This window comes from Lissotriton vulgaris, chromosome 6 (assembly GCF_964263255.1).
Source record: "Lissotriton vulgaris chromosome 6, aLisVul1.2, whole genome shotgun sequence".
Classification (NCBI taxonomy): Eukaryota; Metazoa; Chordata; class Amphibia; order Caudata; family Salamandridae; genus Lissotriton; species Lissotriton vulgaris.
In genome coordinates this window covers 1828217042-1828230445 of record NC_141694.1, presented here as the reverse complement: position 1 = coordinate 1828230445, position 13404 = coordinate 1828217042, and the positions used below count along the sequence as shown (strand labels likewise).

The 13404-nt window shown below is 49.6% G+C and overlaps 1 protein-coding gene and 1 pseudogene across 4 annotated transcripts in view; both read right to left on the bottom strand.

Moving 5' to 3' along the window:
• The window catches only part of SLC5A6 (solute carrier family 5 member 6), a 327265-nt gene extending 314378 nt beyond the window's left edge, over positions 1–12887 (bottom strand). The window contains exons 1-2 of one of the 4 annotated variants that reach the window (XM_086928095.1): positions 12727–12887; positions 10041–10732 (exon numbers count right to left, since the gene is read on the bottom strand). In XM_086928095.1, the coding sequence (XP_086784221.1) occupies positions 10041–10370 (330 nt within the window). In that variant the 5' untranslated portion in view covers positions 10371–10732; positions 12727–12887. Of the gene's footprint in view, positions 1–10040; positions 10733–11923; positions 12072–12726 lie in introns of those variants that run through there. The other 3 variants (XM_086928097.1, XM_086928096.1, XM_086928098.1) reach the window with 3 other exon arrangements.
• On the bottom strand, positions 6579–8345 carry LOC147709575 (actin-like protein 6A pseudogene; annotated as a pseudogene).
• Positions 12888–13404: the final 517 nt, after the last annotated feature.

The window sequence follows — 13404 nt, the reverse complement described above, 5'->3', positions numbered from 1 at the left end:
TACCTTTGTGCCAGAGATGGTCAGTCAATCCATGGTAATTTTAACTTTTACAACAGTCACTCCAGAGTTAATATCATTTAATGCTGTTTTTATTTCAGAAAATGCAGACTCTGGACTGAATGCCTTAAGGGACTTTATTTAAGCTACAAGTCTGCGCCTTTTACTCATGTAGGCACCAATGTCTGTCACAGTTAAGGGCACGATTACGATGTCAGGCGGAAAGCCATCCGAAAGCTAGTCAGATGCTTTCTGCCCAACATATATGTTTTCCCTCCGACCGCTGTATTAGAATACTGGCGGTAGGATGGCAACCCTCCAGGGGGATTCCGCTACACTTCTGATGGGCTCACCAAGCCCGTCGGGGTGGCAGGCGGAATGATAATCCCATAATGACCGAGGATTATGATGTGCCTTTTCACCTGCCCTTTTATGCTGATTCGCCAGCCATGAAAAGGCAGGTGGAAAGTGACCTTGGGGACCGTTAGCAGTGAGGTAAAGAACAATAATGGATTCAACCCAGATCTGTGACTAGGGGTAAGTGTCTGAAAAGTTTCAGCGCTCAGTCCATCATCTCCTTGTGTTTGCCTTAAGTAAGCAGGGTATGCCCAGAAGTGGGTCCCTTGCTCACTTTGACACTGGATTCAAGCTAGCCTAGCTGATGAAGGGTGTTACCCAAAAATCGGTCCCATGATGCTTGTTTCCGGTCCAGGGAAGACATGGTTTGCCAGTTAGGGCTGGACTGTTCCCATGAGGCACAGGGTCAAGACTGATTTGCATATGGGCCGGTCGGCAACTTTCACATTAGAGAAGAGCACGAGACAGGGATGTCCACTTTCCCTGTTGATATTTGCACTAGTCCTGGGACCTTAGGCACTTTGGATTAGGGGAGATCCTCTTATATGGGGACTAAATTAGACGGCGGATTGGAAGGATAGAATCTCCCTTCATGCCGATGATATTTTACTTTATTTGGCCAAACCATATTTCTCAATTCACAGACTACTACATATATTCACTCTTTTTCAAAAATACTCCGGCTATACCATAAATTGGGGTAAATCCCTTATCTACATACTTTACAGGAGTGGTTTTAGGTTGCCCATACATTGCAGAGCTAGGGTGGTCACCGAAGACTTTCGATACCTGGGGTTCTATGTAACAACAGATCCAGTGGCATTTTACGATAATAAGCTGGCCCCACCGCTCCGTCAGCTACAAGACGATGTGCAACATTGGAAGACCTTGCCACTCATGTTACTGGGTAGAGCAGCGTTATATAAAATGTTTGCTCTACCCCGATTTGTTTACGTGTTACAAAATACACCTTATTCTGTCCCACGTAAACCTTTTCAGGCCGTGGAGTCAGAAATCCGAACCCTTCTTTGGAATAAGGGGACCCCACGCATCTCATTGACAAAGCTCATGAAGAGCTGCCCTCCCAGTGATCAAAAGTTACTAATGGGCCTCTCAGTTAGCAATTGTAAATCATTGGGTACACTGACCAGTGGCCGAACTCGCTTATAGGATGGACAGATACAATATGACAGCAGGATCTTATCAAAGGGCATTATACGGAGGAAGGAAAAATAGCCCAGTGTATTCCCCAACCACGACCACGGTTGCAGTATGGCATGCGGCAACATCTGCTTTGGGATGGAAAAATAAGATTGCACAGGTTACCCTCCTTTTCTAGACAGATCGTTTGGGCTCCTGGCAAAATGTCCGGGATTCGAAAAATGGGACCTTATTGGGCTGTCAACGGCCAGAGATGTGTGGGCGGGAGGTAAGGTGGTCCCTTTCAGTGACCGTCAACGAGACCATAAGCTAAGCGCACAGAAAACCTTTAGATACCTCCAAGTCAGAAATGCGCTATATTAGGGAGTCCCTAAGGGTACAGATCTTCCGTCCGCCTTTCCACTGGAGGACAGACTATGTGATGATTATCTAAAAGAAAAAGCAATTTATTTGACTTACAGGAAGATATTAAATACACCAGATGAATTGGGGAAAATCCCAGCCAAATGGGTGGACGATGTGGGAGATTTAGACGATGAAGAATGGCAGGAGGCATTGGCATCCCCTCGGGAGGTAGCAATTCGGTCCAGGTTCAAATTAATTCAGCTTAAGCTCTTACACAGAGTATACTATACCAGTGTAGCGCTGGTTAAAATAGATACTATAAGCTCCTCACTATGCCCCAGAGGTTGTGGTCAGGTTGGGACGTACTTACACCGGTGTTGGGATTGCCCGATTGTGCAGTTGAATTGGGAGAAAATAACCTCAAAAATGTGGGAAGTCTGTGGGAAAACCATGGAAGTCACGGCCCAGCTGCACCTGCTCAATATATGGGATGTAACTGATATGACGGCAAAAGAAAGGATCTGGGTCTCTCTTGGAAATATGGTGGCAAAATGGAATATAGCAAGAACTTGGAAGGAGCCATGACGCCGAGGGTCCGTGACTGGGAGTCTGACATGGACTGGTGCATGCAAACTGAGAGGGTGATATATGAAGGGAGAGGATGCCCACAAAAATGGACTAAGATTTGGGGGGCGTGGAATAAAGGTAGAGGAATGTTGTGTGTGCCGTTTAATGATCCCCCACTGCAGGAATGAATAAATAATTAGAGATATGCGGTTACAAAGTAGAGATGATGGTATGTAATAGAAGGAAAATGTTGAACGGTGGCAAAGAGGATGGGGACTGCACAAATGCACTGTATCAACTGTTATCACTGTTTTTCTTGCTCAATAAAAACGAAATGTTAAAAAAAAAAGACTGATTTGCATATAGCTGTGTCTGAACTGGGGTGGTGAAGGGAGCTAAAGAACGATGATAGATTCAACCCAGATCTGTGACTGGGGGTGAGTGTCTGAAGAGTTTTGGCGCTCCGTCCATCATCTCCTTGTGTTTGCATTGTTTGCCCTAAGTTGGCAGGGTATGCCCAGACGTGGGTCCCTTGCTCACTTTGCCACTGGATTCAAGCTAGCCTGGCTGATGAAGGGTGTTATCCAGAAACGGTCCCAGAATGCTGGTTTCTGGTGCAGGGAAGACATGGCTTGGCAGTTTGGGCTGGACTGTTCCCATGAGGCGCAGGGTCAAGACTGATTTGCATATAGCTGTGTCTGACCTGGGGTGGCAAAGTGAGCGAAAGAACAATGCTGGATTCAACCCAGATCTGTGAGTGACTGAAAAGTTTCAGCGCTTCGACCATCATCGCCTTGTGTTAGTGATTGAATATGGACCAACAAGACCGTAAACTGCTGTAGTAAACTTTAAAAATATGACAGAAGAAATTAAGTATTTGAATCATGGACTGCTAATGACCATTAAGTTAGGATGGATCATATCCATGTGTTATGTTGAATAAGCTGTGGTCTTTATGAACTATGGCTCCCCTTGTCATTTCCTGAAGGGGGGTGGTGCAGTTGGATGGCCGGGAGGGAACTGGTGGCCATTCGCCCGTCTGGGAAGGCTTTGACATTTCCAACTGCCGCACAGGAACCTTGCTCTGTACTATCTGCAGAGAGGCCAAGAATTTGAGTAACATGCATTCTGAACCCCTGTATGACGTACTGACGGGCAGTGAGAAACTGCCTTCAGCCTTAACAGAAGAGCTCCCAATTGGAGCTTTGTATGAATACCCACCCACGACCTGAACTCAGACACCCAAATAGGATTTTAATTTGAGGCACAAAAAGCCCTGCGATACTACATTACTAGAGCAGTAAACCCTCTGTGGGAATGCAAGACTGAGGCAAATGACAAATGTAAACAGTAACTACAACGCGGAGATGATTAGTTTTACCGTCAATGATCACAAGATCAGTGTTTTTACCAGTAGCATTAAGGAAATAGTTACAGGGCCCGATAGGACCCCATATCAATGCCCTGTCGGGTCTGAGTCCCAGAGTGACGCGGCCCACTTAAATTTTCCTTGGTATAACAAACATTCTTTTTCGCTGGGAGCTGAAACCTGTGCATATATTTACTTTTATTTGCGAATTGTTTAACCCTTTGAATGTACCCATTCCTAGTTCAACATTTGACTGGATCACGAGGAGCATTTGTCAGCCAGCAGAAAATGTGAATTTCTCTTTTTAATATTCTTTGCTTTTATTAGTGCTGCAACTAAGGCTGTAAAAAATGTCTCTGGTGGCTCAGTGGACGCATGTATCGACTCCAGGAATCTGTACGTGACCTCATGGTCACAGGTTCGAATTCCTGTGAGTCCACTTAGTCTTTCTTCCTTCTGGGGTCGATAATAGGAGCACCACTGAGTTGTAACACAATACAATACATTTCAGCTATTTAGTGTAGTGCAGCTTCACCATTGTCTTTCTGTGGTTTGTGAATTACCCCTAGAAAATTCAATTGGTGTGGCCTTAATGTGTTAAAGAATGCAAACATAGGCATGCAAAATTGTGTTATTAACCACAATACCAGAATTATTGTAAGATGTATGTCTTTGCGGGGCCTGTTAACTGTGTTCAGCCATTTTGGGATCCAATAAAAAATAACGCTCATATGAATGTTAAAATAGAAAGTGAATTCTCAAAAAAGTACACATTTTCTTAAATAAATTAAAAAAAGTGTGTTCTGGAGGCTGCTCTTGTTCTGAAACAGAATCGCTGGGGAAAGGTAGTGGCAGAAAAGAAGGTGCACTATTCCAAACAAACTGCCTCACTTAGTTCCCCTAGGGACCTGTTCAAAATAGTCAACACCCTATCCCTCCTCCAGTCACCTGACCCTATAGTAGCTTCCCAAGATCTGTGTGATCAGATTTCCACATTTTTCCATACTAAGATCTTGGATATTTACACAGACTTGGAAGCCCTCAATCTCAACCCTGTAATCCCTGCCCCACCTGCCGTGACTCTGGAGAATCAGGTGACCGATTCCCACTATCGCCTCACCCATTTTCCCCCCTCACTCCCGACCATCTTAGCTTGCTTCTGGACAAGCTTAAGTCCAGATCCCCGCTTGACCCCTGTCCCCTGAAAATTTTGAAAGAATGCAGGCAGGTAATTTCCCCCCCCCCCCGCCTTGTGGAGGTAATGAATCTGGCTATTTCAGAAGGGGTCTATCCCCTTACTTGGAAAATGATCATTGTCAAGCCCCTATTGAAAAAACCTACTCTGAATCCCGGGATTCTAAAAAACTTCCGCCCCATTTCCCTTCTCCCTGCCACTGCTAAGCTCCTGGAGGCACACCTTAACCACCATTTGAGTGCCTTCCTTGATAGCTCCAGCTCCCTGGATCCCTCACAGCACGGTTTTCGGAGGGCACACAGCACTGAGTCGGAGCTTACAGTGGTTGTCGACAGCATCCGGGCTAAGTTAGACAGCGGCCAGACCACTTTACTGGTGCTGTTAGACCTAACGGCGGCTTTCGACACCCTGTCTCCAACTATTCTTGCTAGCTGCCTCAGTAAGCTGGAAGTTGATGGCCCTGCACTCAAGACTTCTTACATCCTTCCTTGACCAACGGAAGCAAAGGGTTAAGCTGGGCGATTTCATCTCGCCAATCAAGCCTGTGAAGTGTGGGGTTCCCCAGGGCTCCTCCTTGAGCCCAACGCTTTTTAACATCTACGTGGCCCCACTCGCCAGGGTTGTAAGATCCTTTGGCCTAGAAGTTCTCTCCTACGCCGACGACACACAGATCATGGTCTCCATATCACAATCTGTGAACATAACAGCTCTTAACTTTAAAAACTGTATGGAGGCGGTCGCCGGCTGGATGGTTAAGAACTTCCTTAAGTTGAATGGGGAGAAAACTCAGGTCCTTATTTTTGGAGGCAAAAACGAGACCTGGTCGATGGACTGGTGGCCCTCTGCCTTTGGCGCTTGCCCCACGCCATCCTCCTCTGCCTGCAACCTGGGTGTTATTCTGGACACCACTCTTTCTCTTGATAGACAAATTAGCAGGACAGTATCCACCTGCTGTGGTGCCCTAAGGATTTTAAGAAAAATCACCCATCATCTCTTCCCTGAAGGACGCAAACAGGTTGCAGTGGCTCTTGTTGCCTCCAGGCTAGACTACTGCAATGCACTATATCTAGGCATTAACAACGGCTTGGTCCAACACATTCAGATTGTGCAAAATGCAGCGGCCCGGTTTGTCGTGGATGCCCCGAAATATTCATCAGGCTCGGCCATCAAGAAGAACCTGCATTGGCTCCCCATGCAGGCGAGAACAAACTTTAAGGCTCTCTGCCTTACGCACCGTGCCCTGAACGGGACTGGACCCGAAGGCATTTGTTTACTTGTGTCCCACTATACCCCCGGTAGGGCACTTCGCTCCTCCAACAAAAATCTGTTGGCTGTCCCCAGAGTATCCAAGGCCAGATGGGGCGGATGGGCATTCCGCTTCCTCGCACCCAGACTTTGGAACACGCTCCCTGATGACCTTAAGGGTCTTGCGTCCCATGCCCTTTTCCGCAAAGCACTCAAGACCTGGCTTTTTCAAGAAGCATACCTGTAACTTGCTCCCTGCCCTCCTCTGATCAAACAGTTGTACCATCCCTCAGCGCCTTGATGCCCATGCGTTTAGTTGCGCTCTATAAAACCAAATTTCATTCATTCATTAGTGGTGTTTTCAAACACATTTGAAGGGCATTTTGCCTCCACATATTTCCCTACTCCCTCATCCTATTCCTGCTTCCAGAGCCACATCTGTTGAAAGGTACTACAGGGAAACCAAAACCTGAATCCCCAGTCCAAGACTTGAACTCTTGTTCCACTGATGTGCTGATTGCTGTTAACTTCAGCCCCTTGATCGGAGGAGTTTTCTGGGAGAGTTTGCTAGTCCATCTATCGGTAAAATCTTGTATTATTAGGGTGTTTCCCGGTTACAATCACACTTCCATACAGACTTGATCTGATGTCAATGTCACACACATATCCTGACACTTGTGATACCAACATGGCTAACTCCCAGCATGGTGTTGCCGGGCAATCTCTTTACCTTTGACGGATCAAATAGTCCTTCAGGTACCTTTAGACATTTTGCTCTAAAGTCACAGTCATAACCATTAATAAACTCGTAATAAACTGTTGGGATCTCACCATGTGTTGAATCCGAATATTGAAGAGGTGATGTTTGAAAGTCCTTCATCACATAGTTACCATATCATTATGCGTGCCATGATCTCGTCAGTTGTGGAGGCGTCCCTTTTTTCCAATCCGCTGATGAACCCTCATGAACTGCTTCCTGTGAGTGCAATCATGTTGTGAGGAATTCGTTCAGAGTTCATTTCCTGGATCAGCTCTCTGCACTGCATAGTTACGAAATCAAAAGCGAACAGATATTTGACAATTCGTTGATGAAGGACACACTCATCATCCACTGGAATGTCAGTGGTGTGCGTGGAACCCCTATCCAAAAAATCAACCTATGGATGGATCGGCCATCAGCAACTGCTATAAGTGCTGCTGTTTTACACAGAAAGAAAGCCGACATAGTGCAATGCTCGAACATTAGCTTGATCAGCTTGTCCCCACTGTGTTTGAGTATTCCACAGTGCCTCTGACATCAGAACAGGATGCAAGTTTGCTTCTGATGTTATGCGAGCACATCCTTAATAACTGTCCAAATCATCAGCTGCACCAGGACCTGGTTGACTCTGATCGGACCTCTACCCAAGAATTGGGAAAGAAGGCAGGCAAATGGGTCCGCACCATGGTCAAGCAGAAAAACAATGGCGGTGGTGGTGACCAGAAGAAGTAAGATTCTTCTATGGCCCAAGGTAAGGGTGGGTTCTAAAATTGCTCGATAACTGCCCCAATCTTAAATCAGTCTATTACAAATGTTTGGGGGGGTATTTGTATCTAGAAGTACCTGTGATCTACTGGCTTACTTTTGTCTCTATTTCTGTTTGAGTGCTACCATCTTCCCTATCCAGTACTGCTCCTACTGTAGTGCTGTTTACATGCATTAGCACATTAAAGTAAGACCAACTGGTTTTTCTAGAGGAAGTCACAAGCCCTGAACAAATAATGGTGAAGGTAAACCACTAACACAATGTGTGTGGTGTAAATAACGTGTATCTGTAAATGGAATGTTCACCACGTAGGGCATCTCTGTGCTGACTGACCAATATTTATTAATATAGAACTCATTCTATTGACCTCAGAAAGGCAAAATGCCGAGTAGACCCCCTGAGACGGGCGTGGACAAATAGCATCTAAAGATGGTTGTCCAAGAGTGCACATGGGCACGCATGCATGGGTGGCCATCTTCAAATGTTGTTGGCTAACATGTAACAAACCTCTTTGCAGGATTGTGGCCACCTTGGAACGCTTTAGCCATTTATAACTCTTTTTCCTTCCAGACAGTCCTGCCATTTTAGAATGCTAAAGGAATGTTGAAATATAGCAAAGGAAACAAGCACTGACAAAGCTAATAGCTCAGAAGCAAAGGCCAGACGTATTGGTTTTGTCAATGCTTGTTTGGAAGTAGCCATAGCTAAACAAAAATGTCCCACGGTAGTCCAACACAAGTCCCATAGAAGCACCAACTACCCAAATGGATTGGTGATTGTATTAGGGTGCGTTAGTACTGAACCCTAGGGTGCCGGTTTGACACGATGATGCTCTCTAACTATACTGCACAGTAACAACCGACTTACAAGGGCTTAAAAGAAAAGACCTTTAACTTTGTCTTCTGAGCATTTTTCATTTGAATGACAGAAAAATAAAAAATACGCTATCTTGAAGACCTCAACACTTCATTTATCAATGAACAAAAGTAAGTAGTATTAATAACCAATAAGAGTAAGTTTCTTCATCAAGGAAGAGCAGAGAGAAGCGACTATTTACATTTTTCAGAACAGCATAAATAAAATTAGCTACAGGTATACTGAACAAAAGACAGCATTGCCAAGTACTGGAAGGCCATCAAGAAGGCAGATATCTGAAAGTGCATGAGATGTTTGATGGGAAACTACCTAACAAGGGTTGTTTGACTGCCAGCCAGGCACAGGATTTTGTCCAATACACTAGGAAGACTTTCCAGGACGTCGTTTCCTGTATGGAGTCTCCTTGATATAAAAACCTACATCATTGTGGTAAGCACAGAGTATGAGAAGACACTACATACTGATGTCGGTGCTGCTTCTGTTAAGTGCTGCGTCTCCTGACAGCATAAGGAACAGTAGCTGAGGCAAGAACAATCATACATCACATGTACGCAGTGATAGCTACAAGCAACATTAAACTATAGCAATGTCGAGCATAAGAACCATTCTGATCCTCCAAACTCAATTCCAAAACAAAATTTTGGGCACACGGTGAGCAAACAACCCTTGGAAACAGGAACGACAGGAGACCACAAGGTGTATGGGAGAAATTTGGCAAATCACAAAACTGCACTGACTGAAACAGCGTGGAATGCAGATAGAGCATGTTTCAGAATATCTAATTAAATTACTTATTTCTGACACCATTTCATCTCACTCCTTTCAGCACCAAAAATATGCACTACATGGTGAAGTGATAAAGCAAGTGCCCTGTAGTCGAAAGCCTGAGTTTTGAAGTCAAGGGGACCACAGTGGAAAAAGGTGGTAGTAGAGTTTGCACAATGTACGCCCACCAGTTGTCTTCATACTGCATGGACCATATGTCCTGAGGCTGTGGTCGGCTGACATCCAAGTCTCTTCCCTTGGTCTCTACTGCAGGGAGGCTGCAGAGCACCACCCATGCTTAAAGGCACAGGGTACAGTAGATACTGATAAAACCAATAATTCCATCTGTCCCCTGGCTTTAGAGCCAACAACAACACTGCATTTTGAGGCTTGTACTTTCATGGGGCTCTAAAGCTCAACCTGTAAGAACTATCATACGGAGACCCACCTAGCAAGCACCTTGTTTACAGGGAACGGGCGGATTAGGGATTGAGGTTTTTTCTGTGCTCCAGAGTGGCATTTAATGACTACAGTGGAATCTACTTGGGAAGAATGCTCTGCTTCGGGGCCTGAGCAGACAGTGCAATCTGTGGCCCATGATGCTGGAAAGAAGAACAAGCAACAGAGAGTGTCCTACCTCGTAGGTGCTGGTGAGCCGGAGCCGGTAGAAGACCGGGATGAAGATGTGCGCAGGGATGAGCAGGCCCAGGATGTAGGAGCAGCCCAGGAACCAGTACTCGGTGCCGAAGCGGTAGATCTCCGAGGGGACCCCAAGGATGGCCACGGCGGACTGGAAGGTGGCCAGCAGCGAGAGCGCCACGGGCAGGAAGCTCATGCTGCGGTCCGCCAGCAGGAACTCCTGCATGGTGCGCTGCTTGCCCCCGCTCAGGGCATAGTAGAGGCCGATGCCCGAGGAGAGCACCAGGAGCAGCACGAAGATGACATAGTCCACGGTGCCGAACCTCATCTTGGGAGAGGGTGGCAGCTTTACTGACAGTCACCGGTGGGCCTTCCCAATACCCTGTGCTGGAGCAGGCCTCGGGGGTCATGCGCCTGCACCAATCCAGTTGTGATGAGCCTGGCAGCGTGTCCAAGCTGTAGTAGCCAGCACCCACTCCGAATGGAGTATTCAACTCTGAATGTACCATCAAGTTTACATGCTGTGTACCCAAGACGCAGCTCCAACGTGGAAAGGGCCTGGAGCTCCAGCTGTGGGTGGGGAGGAGTCCAGGCAGCGGGCAGGGTCCCAGGTGCAGGTCCACGGCCCTCTGGTTCACATCGGGTCCAGCTCGGGGCGGCTCAGGGCCTGGCGGTGGTACCTCCGGTCAGCTGGAAGAGAAATGCAGAGTGTCAGTCAGGGGAGTCTCCGAGCGCAGCACGTGTCCTGGGGAGACCTCGGCGGCGCAGGTCTCGGCAGGAGCCCCATGCAGCCACAGGCGCTCCCTCTCACACCCACCTCACCGCTGCAGGTCTCGGCAGCAGCCACAAGCGCTCCCTCTCACACACACACCCCCTCTCACACGCATCTCACCTCACCGCTGCATGTCTCACCCGCTCTCCCTCACACACGCACAAGCGCTCCCTCTCACACCCACCTCACCGCTGCAGGTCTCGGCAGCAGCCACAAGCGCTCCCTCTCACACACGCACAAGAGCTCCCTCTCACACCCACCTCACCGCTGCAGGTCTCGGCAGCAGCCACAAGCGCTCCCTCTCACACACACACCCCCTCTCACACGCACCTCACCGCTGCATGTCTCACCCGCTCTCCCTCACACACGCACAAGCGCTCCCTCTCACACCCACCTCACCGCTGCAGGTCTCGGCAGCAGCCACAAGCGCTCCCTCTCGCACACGCACAAGAGCTCCCTCTCACACCCACCTCACCGCTGCAGGTCTCGGCAGCAGCCACAAGCGCTCCCTCTCACACACACACACCCCCTCTCACACGCACCTCACCGCTGCATGTCTCACCCGCTCTCCCTCACACACGCACAAGCGCTCCCTCTCACACCCACCTCACCGCTGCAGGTCTCGGCAGCAGCCACAAGCGCTCCCTCTCACACACGCACAAGAGCTCCCTCTCACACCCACCTCACCGCTGCAGGTCTCGGCAGCAGCCACAAGCGCTCCCTCTCACACACACACCCCCTCTCACACGCACCTCACCGCTGCATGTCTCACCCGCTCTCCCTCACACACGCACAAGCGCTCCCTCTCACACCCACCTCACCGCTGCAGGTCTCGGCAGCAGCCACAAGCGCTCCCTCTCGCACACGCACAAGCGCTCCCTCTCACACCCACCTCACCGCTGCAGGTCTCGGCAGCAGCCACAAGCGCTCCCTCTCGCACACGCACAAGAGCTCCCTCTCACACCCACCTCACCGCTGCAGGTCTCGGCAGCAGCCACAAGCGCTCCCTCTCACACACACACACCCCCTCTCACACGCACCTCACCGCTGCATGTCTCACCCGCTCTCCCTCACACACGCACAAGCGCTCCCTCTCACATCCACCTCACCAGGTCTCGGCAGCAGCCACACGCGCTCCCTCTCACACGCACCTCACCGCTGCGGGTCTCACCCGCTCTCCCTCTCACCTCCACCGCCGCGGGCGGGATCTTAAGCTTCGCAGTGCGGATCAAAGAGCGAGCGATGCTGCCAAGTGGCCGTGATAAGCCGCCGGGCTGCTAAAGATTAACCCCCGCGCGCGGGAGGGGTGTGGGGGCCCGGGAGGGGGCGTGAGGAGCCGCGCTGCGCACAGGAGCCGTGACTCACCGTGTGATCACAGCGCATCGGATCCGGGGACGCTGGATGTGACAGGGATGACGCCGACAGGATAATGGAAGCAGCACAGAAGCATGCCTGCGGGGCAACGCGGCTCCACCCCCGTGTTACTCACCCACGCGAGCCGCTGGAGCCAGAATCAACTGCGCCTCACAAAACCTGATGGACGGACCACAATACACCCCCCTGAGCTCACCCCACGTGCCCACCGCATCCCACACGCCCCCGCCACTTCCAGCTTCCACAGCAAACAAGCGAGGCAGGCAGGGTCACCCCACGCCAGGCTACAGCGGGGCCCGTAATAGATACCGTCGGAGCCGGCTGGGTCCACGAGTGACTGCGCCTCGTCGGTCTCCAGCAGCAGCGCGAGCTGCAGCTGTTGGCGACCCCCGAATGTGAAGGTCGTCTCTTTCCCCCTGGCTATAGGAGCCTGCATGCCCGGCATTGAGGGGCGCTGCGGTAGTGGGGGAGCGGTCTTGGGGCTGCCAATGCTCTGGCAGGTCACCACCCTTCTCCCCAGACGCGCTCCGGGGGTTACCTCAGCGACGGGCGTCCGCAGCAGGGTCCATGCGCTCTTCCTCCCCAGCACCTCTAAGGGCAGGCTGCATGGCATGGGCGCCGCCATCACTGTTGTACTCTGAGCCGCTGTCAACGCGACGCGCACGCGCACTGCAGCCAACCTGCAGTCAGGGAAACGGTGCGTGCGTCGCCGTGAACCTGTCCTACCCGGAAGTAGGTGTCAGGCGCGTGAGCTTCACCGTCGGAAGCGTGGCAGCGTTCGGACTTCTTGGTGCTAACGTACTACGAGTGCGTGCCATTTAACGCGCAGATAGGGTGGCTATCCTCTTTAAAAAAAAATAATAATAACACTGTCCGTTTACGTTGTTTGTGTTTGAGCAGGCAAGAGGTTGTTGCTGAAAAGGTATGTCAGGATTCTTTTCTGAATTGACAATTAGCCGTCTGTCAGCAGTCCTAGCAAGTGTCACTCATCAGGGGTTAGACTAACGCATTCTGGGAATGTTCCTGCATTACTGTTGAATATGTTATTTTATCTTTCTTTATCATATATGTTTTCTATGTCCATGAATATGCGTCACAGCCTGTCATCTCCGAATGTTCAGAGACTACATATGTGACGTCACCGCTGTCACCTGTCAGATGCCGTACCGCTCTGCCAGGGACTGCGTCCCTTCTGCTGGCTCCCTGTGGGCCCTTT